At 40.1% G+C, this 17,149-nt stretch overlaps 1 protein-coding gene across 1 annotated transcript in view; it reads right to left on the minus strand.

The window, feature by feature from the left end:
• Nucleotides 1-17,149, minus strand: part of LOC131128272 (uncharacterized) — a 54,046-nt gene that overhangs the window by 16,593 nt on the left and 20,304 nt on the right. The window contains exons 8-27 of the mRNA XM_078789666.1: nt 13,269-13,313; nt 10,540-10,593; nt 8,333-8,377; nt 7,848-7,901; nt 6,769-6,813; nt 5,315-5,368; nt 4,048-4,092; nt 3,910-3,963; nt 3,779-3,823; nt 2,076-2,129; nt 1,918-1,971; nt 1,754-1,807; nt 1,637-1,690; nt 1,512-1,565; nt 1,397-1,441; nt 1,180-1,233; nt 958-1,002; nt 780-833; nt 585-638; nt 463-516 (exon numbers count right to left, since the gene is read on the minus strand). Coding sequence (XP_078645792.1) covers nt 463-516; nt 585-638; nt 780-833; nt 958-1,002; nt 1,180-1,233; nt 1,397-1,441; nt 1,512-1,565; nt 1,637-1,690; nt 1,754-1,807; nt 1,918-1,971; nt 2,076-2,129; nt 3,779-3,823; nt 3,910-3,963; nt 4,048-4,092; nt 5,315-5,368; nt 6,769-6,813; nt 7,848-7,901; nt 8,333-8,377; nt 10,540-10,593; nt 13,269-13,313 — 1,017 coding nt within the window. The remainder of the gene's footprint in view (nt 1-462; nt 517-584; nt 639-779; nt 834-957; nt 1,003-1,179; nt 1,234-1,396; nt 1,442-1,511; nt 1,566-1,636; nt 1,691-1,753; nt 1,808-1,917; nt 1,972-2,075; nt 2,130-3,778; nt 3,824-3,909; nt 3,964-4,047; nt 4,093-5,314; nt 5,369-6,768; nt 6,814-7,847; nt 7,902-8,332; nt 8,378-10,539; nt 10,594-13,268; nt 13,314-17,149) is intronic.

The raw sequence follows: 17,149 nt of genomic DNA on the forward strand, positions 1-17,149 counted from the left end.
CCACCAACTATATGTGGTTTCTTAAGTTTTTATTATTTGCCTTTTTATTATAATTATTATATTTAATTATTTATTACTGATTGATTTATTTTCTTTATTCTTGATTTGTTTATTTATTTTTCATCTTATTTTGTGTAGAAAAATAAAAAGTAAGATATTTGACAACAGTGGAATGTTTTATCAGAGCTTTTCTTGTAGAAAGCAAAGTTTTATTATTTTTTTTGTTTTTAATAAATGCGGTTTTTTTTTTTTTTTTGGAAAACCTGATGCGGCCCAGTCTCACCCAGACCCAAGCTCCAGTGGCCCCCAAGTAAATTGAGTTTGAAACCCCTGCTTTAGTTGTTTTAGTTCCCAGGAAGAGGGCGAGGACAGCGATGAATGACATTTCTGATAGGCTTCTATTTAACTAGCCATATTACATGCACTGTTCTGCCCTATGACAATGAAGGTGAGCTGACTTACTGGGATCCCTTGTGTCCCTGGTGGCCCCGTCTCTCCAGGTATTCCAGTGTGACCCTGAGAGAACAACATTAGTGTACTGCAATGTTTCATTAACAAAGACATCAGTGTTTACCAATGCTTACCATCAGCCCAGTTTCCCCTGGAGGCCCGGGAGTACCTGTCTTCCCACGATCACCCTGTGGAAGTACACAGCGTGATAGTAACATATATATCCAATGTGTCCCAATATCACAGGAATATACAGTACAGTACATATAATAATGTAAAAAAAACGTTTTTGTGCCACATTGGCCATAACAAATAGAAACCAATCAAACCATTTCTCCGGCAAGGCCCATCTCCCCGGCAGCCCCGATGAAGCCAGGCAGACCCTGAGGGGAAAAAGACAAGGGTGGCTTAATCGCACTACACTGTGTAGCACTCTTTGTATTTCTCAACGCTTTGCAAACTAAAACAGAAACATGCAGAAATACAGAAAAGAGTATAGCAACTTACCCTGTCGCCAAGATTCCCAACCTCTCCGGTTATCCCTGTCTCACCCTACAGATAAGGATCCAATTAGCACATCAGACATAAAATGTGTTAATTTGTGTATCCCTTCTGTGTTAAAGCAGAATTAACATCCAATTCACATATTTAGTGATGATACATTATCATAAAGGAGAGCACAGGAAATAATGTTAGGTCCAGGATGGTAATCGGCTCTGTGTAACTGACCTTGAGTCCGTCTGGGCCTGTAATTCCGGGGAATCCTTGCCTCCCAGGCCTGCCCTGAACACAAATTCAAAGTGACACAGAGAATACACCGCAGAATTAAAAGAAAACACGCATAAAAACTGTACAGTCTGTCCTGTCCCTACCATCGAATGATAAGCATGACAGAAAATAGATTGGTGGGTTGGTTTTGGATTGGTTTTATTCAATTAGCACTCACCTCAAGTCCTGTTGGCCCAGCTGGTCCAACCGGCCCCTCATCCCCCTTTTGGAGAACAATTGCAAATGTAAATGGAAGCCATTAACTCACTGATATAGAGGAGGAATGCTCTTACCTGTAGTCCAGATGTACCTTGTGGCCCAGGCAAACCTCTAGTTCCTTGCTTCCCCTGTTAGTGACAACATTAACATTAACTTTTTTTTTTTTTTACATTATGGGGCATTTTAATAGACTGCCAACCTTTGGTCCTTTCGGGCCATTTTGACCCGGTGGGCCAATGTCACCAGGGAAACCCTGTAAGAGGAACCACCTGTCATCCCTATGAGACTATTACATTTATGATTTTATTCAGCCCACCTCAAGGCCAGGAGGGCCGGCTGAACCATCAGGGCCTCTTTCACCAGGTTGACCCTTAAGGGGAAACATAATAACTGAAGTTGCATCTGTGGTTGGCATGGTGCCTTTCAAGATACTTCAAGCCGTTGGAATTAATGTGAAGAAAACTGAATTATAGGAGTCACCTGTAGTCCTGGATTTCCAAAAGGTCCTGTTGGCCCGGGTGACCCCTGCATGCCCTGTGAAACAAACCAAATACAACATTGTAGTAAGCAGATCAACAAACAACAAAAGATGGCCACTGAACTATTAACTCGCTGGACCTCCCATTGGATAAACATACCTTGTCACCTTTGAAGCCCCCCTCACCTGGCTCTCCTGGCAAGCCAATATCTCCCTGAGATTGCAAAAAAAATATATATGACATATATTACAGCAACAATGAAACAAAAAAATAAAAATACAACATAAGTTCAGTTGGAACTCAAGGCTCCTATGCAATACATAGATAATGCAGCCAATTGAGAAATTGTACAAGTGCGACTGCATGTCAAAGTCAATGTTTAGAGCCCAGGTTTATGTACTATTGTATGGCTTTTAAAACATATTTGTGACATGAAAGGCTGTTTAGGTGGCATCTAGAGCAGAGGTCGGGAACCTTTTTGGCTAAAAGAGCTATGAAAGCCACATATTTTATGTTTTGTACTTCCATGAAATCCATATAATGTATAATTTTTTTAATTATGCACTTTTAAGCAAGACCAACAATTTTAGAATATACCGAATTTATTATTTTTAAATAACATTGTTATACTAAAGGGGCTGCACGGCGGACAAGTGGTTAGCGCGCAGACCTCACGGCTAGGAGACCAGGGTTCAATCCCACCCTCGGCCATCTCTGTGTGGAGTTTGCATGTTTTCCCCGTGCATGCATGGGTTTTCCCTGGGTACTCCGGTTTCCTCCCACATTCCAAAAACATGCTAGGTTAATTGGCGACTCCAAATTGTCCATAGGTATGAATGTGAGTGTGAATGGTTGTTTGTCTATATGTGCCCTGTGATTGGCTGGCGACCAGTCCGGGGTGTACCCCACCTCTCGCCCGAAGACAGCTGGGATAGGCTCCAGCACTCCCCACGACTCTCATGAGGAAAAGCGGTAGAAAATGAATCAATGAATGTTATACTGAAGCTATCTAATAATAAATAAAATACTTCTTACCATTAATATGACTTCTGGTGCTGCATGGTTTTGCACCATACACCGCATTTTTCATTTTTTTTTGGGGGGGGGGCTTCTTCATTAAAAGGGTTTGCTCTGCAGAATTAGAAATCTGAGCATTTGATTAATAGACCCAGTGCAATATAGGGAAACTTTTTTCAATGGGTTGACAAGCTTGTCATTATTTTTTTCAAACCTCATTATTGGTTCCTGTCAAAGAGGTTCCTATCTGGTCCTCGCATACTTCTGCACACCACAATATGCCATTTTATGATGTGGTCATGTGCGGCCTTTATTCCGGTGCGGTTTATATCTGCACAAATTAGTTTTTTCTCTAAATTTAGTGAGTGCGGTGTCATGTGTTGTGGTGCTGCTTTACTTCCATCTATCTTCCGTTTATTGCAGTACAATTTGTCTGGGATGGAAGAACCACATCACTGACCTGCAAGCAATTTCATGTGAAGTATTTAAGCCCTGCCACTCCTCAGACCTGTTGCCAGATTGTTCACACCTATATGCAGCACCTCCCTGCTTTATGTTTCATAGTGTTAGCTTCGCTTTCTGGTGATTCTGCTTTTTGTAAGTACTTTACAAATGTTATTGTTTTTGGAAAGAGGAAAGTTCATCCAAAAAGTCACGTCTGGCTCCCGAGCCATAGGTTCCCTATACCTGATTTAGAGACGTAACCATTACCAGCAAATATTCCATTCCTACAAGTGTACTCTTTGGCTATTGACCGCTACACCAAATAATGCAAGCATTAAGTCTAAGGCTAGTGTAACTGCTGGTCTAGGGATAATAGTCTGAGAAGTACATATGCAGATCACCTTATCACCTTTCAGTCCTGGTTCACCAAGGTTTCCAGGCACTCCCTTTGAAATAAAAAGAAAAACGCTTAAGAACTAAGAGGCCAAAATGTGTTCTTTTCATACCAAATCACCGTGAAGACAGTGTTTACCATGAGTCCTGGCGTTCCTGGTAAGCCCATATCACCAACAGGGCCCATGTCCCCCTTTATCAAGGACACACAAAAAGAAAAGATAATAAAATGCGAAGTGCAAACACCAAGTGTTAAATTAGCTGAGGAGCCACTCACAAGAAGACCAGGGACTCCACATGGGCCAGGAGCTCCAAGGTCACCCTGAAGAGAAGAGATGGAAATGAGATGGATCCCAAGAAATGCAAGTTAATCCACTCTATTTCTGTGGAGGTTTCTCATTTCAGTTTTGAGCACGCTTACTGAGCACTTGGCACTCAGCACACAGAGACTTCTGTTGTCCAGGTTATCAACCCGGCAAACACATGCCATGTCCTGTCCTCTCTGTGCTATACGGCTAACAGAGGGGATGGTTGGCAGCCCAGCACAGCCTTCCTGTCACCTCCTCTCTTTCTCTACGGGACGACAGGAGATGAAGGCAGCCGAATGTGACACATCTACTTCCTACACCGGACAGGAAACAACGCCTCAGGGTGCAAGGGGAGGCTCACTGAGGTCACATGATGATCTAACAGATCCTGTTGGGTCACCGAAATTGGAATGCTGGATGAAGGGGGCTCCTTCAACAGCGCAGAGGACACAATAATGAACTATGACTGCAACAGGGGGAATGTGGTACAGTCCACTATGTTGTCATGGAACCCTCAACTTTGAACCCACGTCTATTGGGATGAAAATCCCACACACTGATCAGTGATCAGAGGCGAGGTACACCCTGGACTGGTCGCCAGCCAATCACAGGGCACATATAGACAAACAACCACACTTCGCCAATTACCTAGCATGTTTTTGGAATGTGGGAAAAAACAGAGTCCCCAGAGAAAACCCACGCATGCAAACTCCACACAGAGATGGACGAGGGTGAAATTGAACTCTGGTGTCCTAGTTGTGTGGCTTGCGCGCTAACCACTTGCACACCGTGCAGCCTGACACTATACATGTTTTCCAAAAATATGTTGTTCCAATCATCCTTGTGGCTCCTTAATGCTTCTGATACCATTTCCCATGGAACAGTAATAACCCCCTCCACCTTCCTTTTAATGATGCCCCCACAGGTGCTCATATGTGTTCAGGTCTTCCTTGTTATCTTGGAGGTGTGTTTGATCTTGTGGTCATTTGGGAAACTGCCATGTGACCCAGTTTCCCAATTGAGTGGATCATGCTCCTTTTTACAATGTAATAGTGACTACTCTAAAGAAGAAGTACCAAGAAGTGTAACCGATATTTATTGGGATTGTTGCTTCCTTTACTTTGAGTGGCCCTATTACAGTATTTCCTTTTACCCCTGCTCTCCTATTGTTTCACTTCACAATATAAAGCTTTGTGCATCATCATCATCATCATCATTATTATTATTATGACTTACAGGGTTGCCATCCGGACCAGGTGGTCCTCTCTCTCCAAAGTCGCCAGGAAACCCCTGGGCAGACAGACAAGGTAAGTTACATAAGTAGAGAGGAACAGTGGCGTCTTTTAAATGAGCATGTTGTTATTGTCTTCTTTCTTTATTTGCATATTATGCGGTTTGTGCATGAAACCAAATCACATAAGTGTTTAGAAGTTTGCAAATTAAATCTCAGCAAATCCCATCAGACACGCTCCCCACGCTTCATTCCGGGGAGACTGGCAGGAAATTCCAATAGCGTGCACATCAGCCTGCAGACCCGAAAAACCACCAGAACCTGCCCACATGGTCGAATTAAGCTTCTTGGCCCACAAAGTGCTTACTGAGGCTTTTTTTTTCTTTGCGCCTGGTGCTGCTCATTCCATTATGAAGGCAGAACAAAAGACATAAGGATGCATACATCGTGTGCTTGTCAGCATGCCAAGGTCAACGCGAAAGGGACGAGCACCTTGGGTAAAGAAGATGATAACAGAGAAGGTGTTGTGCTCTTTTAGCAGACAGAGGTTGAATTTATTTCGAAATACATCTGATGTGGAACATTTGGCTGATGAGGACGAAGTAATAAGCAGTAATTGGTGCAACACGAAGCCCACAGGAAATGTGGAAAATGTTGCCTCTTTCCAGAAATGCCAATAAATATCTTGGTTTGATCAGAAACACATGCAGGGTGAAACTTTAAATGAAAAGATTCATCTCAGAAACTTTAACCAGTTTCTTATTTGTATACTTAATTAGCAAAATTAACAATTGATATTTCAGCATGGATTTAGCCTTTGTGGATTTGTGGACACATTTGTATACAATTGCATTTTATGTGCAGGCCCTTTGGATCTGCTGACTCAGAGACGAAATAAAAGAAACATTATGTGTAGTGACTGAGCTCACTTTTCTGCAAGAGAGAGAAATTATTTTGTCAAGGCTTCGATGAGCGTACTTTTGGCTGCCATGTTCATGTCAAAACGTCCGACCAGACTGGTCTTCTGGGACGTATCAGATTGACACAAGAGCTTATGAACAGTATCAGAATTTTCCATGTAAAAGCCCTCACGGACGGAAAGTTGACTTTCAGGCGCCATTGTCGAGAGACTTTGCCTGGTGTGTGGCTCGGTGCGCCGAAGAGCCAAGACCACAACTGACACTTTATATTAGTAAAACATGAACATGCACAAAAAAGTGCGGGGTCTTGCGTTTCCTTAAGTGTTTTAGCACTGCAGGACCATCATTTTTATCACATAAAACAATAGGCAGAATAATAATACAATACAAATCACATTCATTCTCCCTTGATGAATGGCACTCTCATTGTTTTTGCATGTTATTATTATGCTGTAATATCTTGCTTTTATTAAAATGAGGGTCCATGGATGAGGATGAATCACTTTTGTGAGGAGAAGTTTGTTGAGAGAAAACTTTACCGGCCTACCCATCTCGCCCTTCTTCCCATGAACGCCTGGAATTCCCTGGAAAAAAAAAAAAAAAGAGTGACTCGTTAAATTTTTACAAACAAATCCCTCAGGCTACTCTCTTATTTTTAAATTACATGTTGTTATTAATATTCAAGTATGCAAATAGTAGCGCTTGCAAGGATAAAATGACAGCATGTTTTCACTCACTGAATAGTAAATACCAAAGCTATAAAAAATGGGTACAATGTATTAAATCATTTAAAAAGTATTCCTCACACTCTTTATCAAAATTGTGGCAATTGAAACTTTTTTTGGTATCAAGGCAGCTTGTTTTGCAGCCTTATGCTCATTTTCGGCCTTTTGTATTGAGTTGTTGAGTCCTGTAGAGCAGTTACACACAATAACCCACATACAAAGCTTTCGAGATCTTCCAGAATCTGTACCTATTCTAGCTGTATTTCCTTGGACTTCCAAAACGATCTATATCTATATTAATTTATTCCACCCACGGCCCGCCTCCGGTCATGCCCACTCTGCTGTGATTGGTCCCACTCAGTGTGTACAGCTTGTCCCCAGGCACGCCCATATAAGGAAGCCACTGGCTGGATGGCAATGCTTGAAAAAAACTCTCTGGAACCGAGCATTCAGAGCCAACCCAAACTTTGTTCAGGGCTCACTTCCAAACATCATTATCTGATGATGCTTTGGCATCATTCAACATAAGAATACAACATTGTAACAACATTTATAGGTTGATTTATAGGTTTATATGAAATGCGCTTGCACACCTCATCTGCGGTGTTCCTTGAACCAATAAGTCTCACACACACAGATAATACAGATGGCAAAACAAGAAGGTGGTGGTGGTTGATCTTGCTGCCACTGTCTTTGGGAACAATCATTTCAATGAAGGTAAAATCATTTATAAGTAACTTTAAATATGTTAACATGCTTGTCTTTCTGGAATTGATTAATTGTATTAACATTACGATTTGGTTCTGTTCCGCCATTCTGGAACAAATGAATGATGCTAACCAAGGTTCCACCGTTTGTCTATTTAATGTAATCCCTTTGTGATTGACACTCACTCTCTCTCCATCAGGACCAGGAAGGCCATAGAACCCAGGGAGGCCAATGTGCCCCTAAAGAGATTAGAAGAGTAAAAAGAAGAGTGAAGGAGCCAACATCAGAAGTAAGATAATGTTTTCCAGTCAGATTATGTTGTCGAGGAGCTAGGCCCTGAGGCCAGTGTATATGCCCATGGACTGCATGGTGCTGGCTTCCACGATGTAGTCCAAGGGCACATACTCTTACATCAGGGATCTCTGAAGCCCTCACTGTCCAACCTGCTTATGGAGAAACAGACCAAAAATTACCAAAAATATCATAGCATAGCAGCATATACAGTGAGTGACATCACTCAGAATAAAACATAGAACAAATGATGAATGGTCCTGGTCAAGTGTTTGTAGATGCAGCATATGGTTTTAAAGACAAAGGTCCAATTTTGAGTATGCATAAAGATATGCTTATCACTTAGCATGAGTGTATTTTGTGCCGACATTCAACTCACCTCAATTCCTTTTGGCCCTGGTTGGCCTACAGGCCCGGGTAAACCCTGAATGTACAACAAAAAAAGACAAGTTGGGTGTTAGTGTGGTCATTTGTGCTTAGTTTGATAATACTAATACTAAATTGAGATAAATATAAATTAAAGCCTGTCAGAACTAGAGATATATGTTTACGGATAAGTCCACAGTATACTACAGACGTCCTTTGGAGAATCCTTAGCATTCCAATGCAAGTGGATGAAGTGTGTGTTAATGACATTTGTTTATAGGGGCCATATTGTGGTTTTCCAAAAGGAGGCCAGGGATGGGGGGGTGAAGTTAAAGACATGTTGTAGTAGGTACTTGAAATATATCCATCCCAAAATATATATATATACTTTTGTATATCTATCTATTGTATCTTATCCACAAGCTGCATATTGTATTGGTATAGATAACCAATAAAATATTATTTGTTTACTTGTTAACTTGTCTTAGTCCCAGAAGGGACAACACAGACTCAACTCATCAACACGCTTAAGCCTACTTCACACTGTATTTAAACATTGTCTTTTTCCACTGCTTTTTCAGAGAGTTCTTGCTGTGACAAGCACTGACAAATAAATTCAGGATCTACCATTACGGCTCTCATGCAACAATTTTTGCAAGATCTCATGCATGAAAGAGGCCTTTGGAAATCTCTAGTGCCGGTACCAAGCCCGACTAGAGGACAGAGTTACGTCAAAAAGTCCAATCAGCAAACTGAAATCATGTGATTTGGAAAAACAATGATTTGTTGTAGGAATGGCAGGAGAAAAAACGCAACCATTTATCTCAAATTCAGATCTAAGGAACTAGGGATTGTTCTCAAAAATAGTAATACAGACCATAGCTACATGATTTATGACTGTAATGACCGTGGTTGCATCATCACTGACCCCACATGCAGTGATTGACATCTGATTGCCTGAACAGTGACGGCCAATGACGGTTTAGTCTCTACATTCAGCGAAACCAGTCACAATGCAGCTGAAAAACACACAGCTTGGCAAACAAACAACTATAAACCTCATTGGGAGGCATTTAACAGCTTGATCCAACTGTAAAAATAAGGATTTTCTGGGATGGGGCACTCAACAGCATGTGCATTGATTTTTTTTCAGACTCAATGTCAGTGAATGCATCACAACTCCCGACCAGTTTAGTTGGAGTATCATACTGCTGATTCACAGCCTGCACAATGTGGTAGAGGGTGGTAAATCCTCATCCATCACCGACCAGTAAGCAACCCACCCGCGGTTGTTAGACTTTTGACATAATAAGTGCTCATAGGAGGCAAACAGGGAGACCTGTGAGTGAACTCGCATATATCCTGAAACACCCAGACAGCAGAAACAGTTGTCTGCCTTTAGAAAAGGTCAAGCGTAGTTTAACCGGTGAGAAACCTCTCAACATCTTTGACTTCTGACTGGGTCTGGACGGTCTGACCTATTGATTTGGTCCTCGTCCTCTTAACGACTTTTTTAGCCTCTGCGTTTCCTTTTAGTCCCTTTTTTTTCACAAAAAATGACTGTTACTTATTATAACATTCATTTATTGAAATGCATTGCATGTATTGCAAGCAAAAATACACACATTTATTTTTTATTTCTTGGATGTTGCATATGTGCACTGAGTTCCTAAGATAATATACAAACAAGTACCAATACGGGTTTAAAATGTGGAACAATTACTTTAACATTTTCCCATAATGCATTGCAAAACATTTCATTTGAGGACAAGCGGCATTGAAAACAAATGGATGGCACTGGAATGCTGCCTCTGTCCACCAGGGAGCAAGAGGAGCTCAAAGCCAGAAGGGAGGCTGACATCATTGCAGCACCGCCCAATAAGAATTGTACAAAAAAATTGGGAGTAAATAATTTAAACAGCATGTACCGTTGTTCGCGTTCATCTGCCAACCATTGTACAAAGATATTAATTGTTTGAGGCTCTATTGAAAAGTTTACTGCTCATCCGAAAATCGGAAATGACGCAAGCCGCCTCTCTGACATATGTCTGCAACTAAGAAATATGGTTACAATGATAAATAATACTGTTGCAGCTGTTGAACTTGTTTTAAAAAGTTAGCACAATACATAATAATTTACATCCTTCATGTAAGTGCATGCTCGGGTGAATGAGTGTGTGGCCCTGTTCAACCAGCACTGCAACACTAGATTTACTGCACCTGCCTGCCAGGATAACCTTTGACCCCGAGGCTTCCGTCAGCTCCCCTTTCCCCCTGTGGAGAGAATGAATGGCACAAAGATCAGCATTGAAAGGCGCACGAAAGAAGGGTAAGAAAGGAAGTATCATCTTATTGAAAGCACATGGGGTTTTAGTCGGAGGCTCATGCATTGAAGTAAGGAGATGGGCAGGAAGTCTTATCATAATAAAAACACACCACGGTTATGAAGAAAGAAGCAAGTAGTAGCATGGTGTGTTGTTTAGCCGAGTGAGTGTTGCTTGAGGCACACATTTTTTGTTGATCATGGCATATACTGTAGGTTTCTCACCAGACACCACAGCATAATATTAACATAATATAATAATAATCATCTTATTTTAAATCCATCCATCCATAGGGTCACAGGGTCAAGATTGGAGCCTATCCCAGCTGACTTCGGGGCGAGAGTTGGGGTACACCCTGGACTGGTCACCAGCCAATCACAGGGCACACAAATTTTAAAACATGATAATAATATTAAATAGTTAATAACATGTGCGGGAGATGCATTCAGTGACGCTCCGAACATCACAAAAAAGGCTTAATAATGCGTGTATGTGAAAATAAACAGGAAGCTAAAGAAAAACATGAAGCGGATATTCTTATTATTCACTTCCTGCTCTTAATTCAGATCTACAGTTTTTCTACATTTATGTATGCTGGAAAATACAGTGAAGTACCCCCCTCATTGCTCATAATAACATTCAAATGATTCTGCGACTATTAAAGAGACTAGTGTGAGACAAACATACAGTATATTAGACTTATGAGGTGTTTTTGTTCATTTAGTCCATTTGGAGCTGTTAATACATAGAAATATATATCATCCTGTACTGTTCTGATCATTAAATATTGTAACAATTAGCATACATATTTTGCACACAGTGCACCAATATGCATATTAGCACTCGATAACTTCATCTAATCTTACTGTACCTGTATGCATTCCCACATCGTATCGGCATTTGAGACCAAATATATGGTGAAAGAAAAATGGTAAAAATACAGTATAATAGTCTATCTGTGCAGCGTGGGAGAAAATTAGCACATACACACAACGGTGCATTTAATGACCGTCAAACAAAGTGGAACTCGCAAACAACAACCTACATAGACATAGACATGGACTTTCTTTATTGTCATTGCACAATAACACAGCAGTGAAATTGCCAACAAAATGTCGTTGCCTGTCTCCCGTGTAATAATAAATAATAAATAATAATGTGGAGAATAAATAGATTACATCAAATATGAACAACAATGTACAGCATAAACAGTAATTTGTACAAATAATTTAAATAGTTTAGAATAAATAACAATAATTTAAAGTTTTGGTTGTGCGTGTGGGCAGGTAGAGGGGCTTATTTGGCATTGAGCAGTCTGATGGCCAGGGGGAAGTAGCTGTCTCTAAACCTGGTTAAAAACCACATGTAAAAACTATGGGATTTGTAACTTTATATGATTTTGTTAAATAAAAAATTGACCCATATTTCCAAAATTGACATGCATTTACATACAAATCTATGCAGTTATTTACAAATGTATTTTATTACGTTTTTCATACATTGGACCTGAAAGCTTCCCGTGGCCCGGTGGTTGGGGACCCTTGATATTGAATCTAAAAAACTGGAGCAATAAAACTCTAAAAAAACATCACAAGTGAACCTTAATTTACAGTGAATCACTAAAACATAACAAAAAATGCATAAATCAAGGCAACAACTTCGCTAAAGACGACATATGTAAGAAATTGCACGCTGTTTGTACCGTTACCTTGGCCATAGCTGCAGCACAAATAATGGGATATTATATCTGAATAATTGATAAGCCACACAAAATGTAAACTGAGCAATTGGAAGACAAGTTGCAAACAAATAGTAGTCAAAGCTGCATTCGTTGATAAATAAAATGTAGTGATCAATGTAGCAGTCAAAAGGTATTTCAAGTTTATGGTACGCAATTAGATATTACTGCTGCATAGGGACAAAGAGGATGTCATCTTTGTCACTAATGAGTTGGTTTTATGGGAAAATAATGTGTCTAAAACTAGCATTGCCCCCTATTTAATAAGACAAGTGTGCATTTGAATGGGATTTTAACGGGCCAGCTAATATTTTTTTTAGACATGCAGGTTTATAGCTGCACTACATTCAAAATTTGCACATAAACTAAACAAGCAAAAAGAAGTATTTCATCAAAATAAAGGCATCTGAATATTCAGGCCATTCAGGGCGTTGTTGATATCTGCATCCACTGTGGAAAAAGCCGGATGAGACAGGAAGTTGAACACTAATTAGCAAAGAGAGTTCACAAGATTTGTGGAGGAGTACTGCAAATAGCCTCCAGCGTCCAAAGCATTTAGCCCACTTGTGTGTATGCCAACAATCTCGAGCTCTCTCTCTCCCGCCAAGATTCCTCAACAACTGATAGCTGATGTTTCTAGGTTAATATTCCCTCTGGTGTCCTGTTTTGTATCTATAAATAAAAGACACGCAGGCGACCAACACTTCTCTCTGCTGAGTCTTATGTTTTAATGTTTAAACGTACTTTTACAAACAGTACGGGAAGCAGAGTGAGAAAAGTGTATACAAAAAATACATTGTAAAAATGTTGTGATAAGGGTTGTTCAGGTAATTATTTTTTTCTGTATATATTAAAACATTTTTCAAACAAAAGACAGGGTTACTCACAGGTTCACCAGGCAGACCAGCAGGACCAGGATGACCTTTTTGTCCCTGTGGATCAAGAAACAATCATTTACTATTTTGTAAAGTTCTTTCGAGTTTCCAAATGTTGGTATGTTCTGATGAAAGAAAAAGAAAAAGAAAAGAGCACTGATGATAAATACATGTGCTTGACTTTCAGACCCCTTCTGGATATCCTCTAAAATCAATGGAATTCTTGCTTTGTGATATTCAATTCCAGTCATTTTTCTGGTCATTTTTGATGATTTTTACAGATTTTAAGGCGCATTTCAATATTGTGTCCGAGTGGTTAGCATGTTGGCCACACAGTCGGGAAGACCTGGGTTAGAATTTCCTTGCTTGGGTTTTTTCCAGGTATTCCGGTTTCCTCCCACGATCCCAAAACATGCATGTTCAATAGGCCACTCTAAATTGTCCATTGGTATGAATGGTTGTTGCGTAGCGCTCTGATAAATGCACTCTGCCACATTGTGGCTGTTTTTTCAACTTAAAACTGCATGAGACATAATCTCTTCTATTGTGGAGTTGCATCATTACCTCTTTCTGCCTCTTGCACAAAAAAACATAAAAGACGTACAAATCCATCATTGGGAGCAAGCAGTCAGGTTGAAAAAAAAATACGTAGCAAATTAGTTAATGCAAATTTGTCACTGGAAGAGTCTGAAAAAGGAAATAAAAAGTAAGCAATATTCCTACTATTATTACAGTATTGCACAGTTAATTTTGACACAGACCCCCTCATACATATTTGCCGACTGCATTGTCATTCACTGTGGATGAACACATACGTACACATGAAGACTTGGGATGAATGTTCATCAAGAAAAGCACTCTGAGAGCGCAGACATCTGCCAAGCTCCATAGTTCCCCCCATATTGTGATTTACACCATAAATATTACACTTACATATTTACATTCCTTGCTACATGTTTATACCTTCATTTGTTCTCTGCCTATGATGAAAATTCCAAAGGCTCCCTTTTATTCATATTCTGTATCATATTCTGTATCTTTGATATTTAGTAGGACCTGTTGGAAACTTGTCCTGTATTGTTTTTTTCCAAGAGCTCTGACCATTTTTTGTTTGTTTTTTGTACAGTGATATGTACAAATGGTGAAAATGGTCCTATCCTGGATCCAGACGGTGATCCGCAAATTTGATCAGTTCTGACAATTCCTGAAAATCTCATCCAAATCCATTTTTAACTTTTCAAGTTATTTTGCTGCGCTTGTGCTTTGCAATTGCCACAAAATATATCGAAATTCAGCACCACACTCCTAAAGAGGTATGCAATGTACAGTATACAGTATGAGACAATGGTGGGCGATTCTGGATTTCAGAAGGGCTTCAGGCAGGGTTGTGGTTCTCCAGAAGATTTTGTGAAAATTTTGGGGTACTTCAGACTAACTAAAAGTGTTGACATCATAATCCCTTTGCTGCAGGTGTCAATCTAAAAGTGTTGACGCTTCCGTATTGACTTGAATCAGAGCCGTCCCAAGCCATAAGCGAACTTAGCACCTGTTTAGGGCCGTGTGACCACTAGAGTGGCCCCAAGAGCAACTGACTTAAACAAGAAAAAAGTAATTATTTTGCCATGTGTGACACAGTTAGGAGACCTGAGTTCGAGCACCTTCGGGCATCTCTGTGTGGAGTTTGCATGTTCTCCCTGTGCATGCGTGGGTTTTCTCCGGGGACTCTGGTTTCCTCCCACATTCCAAAAACATGCTAGGTTAATTGGCGACTCCAAATTGTCCATAGGTATGAATGTGAGTGTGAATGGTTGTTTGTCTATATGTGCCCTGTGATTGGCTGGCGACCAGTCCAGGGTGTACCCCGCCTCTCGCCCAAAGACAGCTGGGACAGCTCAGGAAAAAGCGGTAGAAAATGAATTAATGAATTAATATTTATGCAAGTGTACCAACAGCAAACGCCCAGCCAATTCTCCCGAAGCAAGTCAGAGGTTTTCTATCTGTCGCTCACAATATGATGGGAGAATATCTCTTTGGATGTTTTGATCATGATCTTGCATCGTCTATTGCAGAAAGAGGCAGAAGTCAGTGCTCAACCTCCCATTGCTGGCATAATGGTGATGAATGATGAGCGTCTCTGCTGGTTGATTGTAGCTTTAAGATGCAATTAATCAACAATCAATTCCACACGACTGGCCAAATTCTCAATAATCAATCAATTGATCATTATAGTCATGCTTTCAATGTGAAGGTCCTAGTTGTGATGCTGTTTGTCATGTTGGAGTCTTAATGCAATGCTTTGTGCGTCCTCCTCATTCTCCTCTCCAAGCTGAGACAAACCAAACAACAAGGTCATATCAAGAAACAGTTGGCAGTAGGCAGACAAAAAGTAAGATGTTCTTTCCATGGATTTTCCATTTAACAAGAATGTATTCCCTCTTGGTAAATCTCCCACATCTTCTTCTTTTACAGAGACAGCGGAATCAGCAAATAAAAGTGGTGAGCTTGTTATTACACCACAAATAAAGAACCTTGGGAGCTGCACACTTCATACCGAGCCGAGCAGTTCTTGCAGCGCTCCACCATCAGAGCTGGATGAAGATGTAAAAGAAAGAAAAAAGCACAGCCATCCAGATACGCCTTGGAGTGTCAGTTTCAAGTGCACACTCACTTTACTGAGACTCCCAGGCAAACTTCACATTCCCTGGAGTCACTGAGGGACTTCCTTTGGCAAGTAAGCCAAAAAATAATTAAGATATCAGCAAAAAAGATGTCTGCAAAGCTGCGGTAGGTCATCATTTTTCGTAACTGCTTTGACAAGAGACCAGAGAGTGACTCTTGACCTTTATCTGCTGATAAATGATAGAATAATTTACTTTTTAAATTAAGAGAACCACTTTCTTCTAGCAGTTCAACCTTGGCCAAGGTATGAAGTCTACGGAGTGGTTTTATATTTATTTATAGCATACTACAGTCCTACTGTGCTTGGGCAAACTTCACACATGCATACAACGTATTATAATGTAATCGCTGACTGCAAGTTCTTAAAGGAAAACTGTACTTTTTTTCAAAATGTGGGATTCACAATCCTTATGTGAAACAGGAAAACACATTTATTCCCCTTTTCTGGGCTTGCCAACAAGAGAAAATGAGTTGGTATAAGCTAGCTAACAATGTACACCATGGGACCTACCTATTTTGACGCTAAAGCCTGAACAAAAAAACTAAAAAGAAAGGCCAACATTGTCCCATTTACACAACTGAGCTACAGAGATATTATTATTGTAGCAGCTAACATGAAAAACTATATTTACATGGCAGAGTAACACAACGCATTGCTAGCCACTTGTCTCAGCGTCACAGATGGAACAGAACAGCGGATACCCAACTCCAATTTCAATTTTATTTCTATGCTGCTGTTGTTGACGGAAATCATGTTAGCTATATGAGCTCTGTGAAATCAATGTGCCCAGGAAAGTTCATACAATGTTTAAAATATGGCGAGATACTGTAAGTATTACATGTTATCATCAATATACTTGTTTTTCCATGATCACAGCATGTATATCAAACAATAAAACGTTTTTACAGGTTTTTTTAGAGGGCTTCAAGTCAAAATATATACCTCCCAATGATGTGAATTGTTAGCTAGCTCATAAGAACTCATTTTATTTTGTTACAATGCACAAATAAGGGAAATACATGTGTTTGTGTTTCACTGAAGGATTATGGATGATGGGCAGCAAAATTTAAAACAAAAGTGCAGTCTTCCTGTAATGATTACCGACACAAACCGACTCAAACTGTCACAAAAATAAAAAAAATCATCAACAAATAATACAGCAGTATAAAATGGACACAACATTTTATCCATGCTAATATAATACATTGATCTA

This window comes from Doryrhamphus excisus, linkage group LG3, assembly GCF_037039965.1.
Source record: "Doryrhamphus excisus strain RoL-2023G ecotype Guam linkage group LG3, RoL_Dexc_Guam_v1.1, whole genome shotgun sequence".
Lineage (NCBI taxonomy): Eukaryota > Metazoa > Chordata > Actinopteri > Syngnathiformes > Syngnathidae > Doryrhamphus > Doryrhamphus excisus.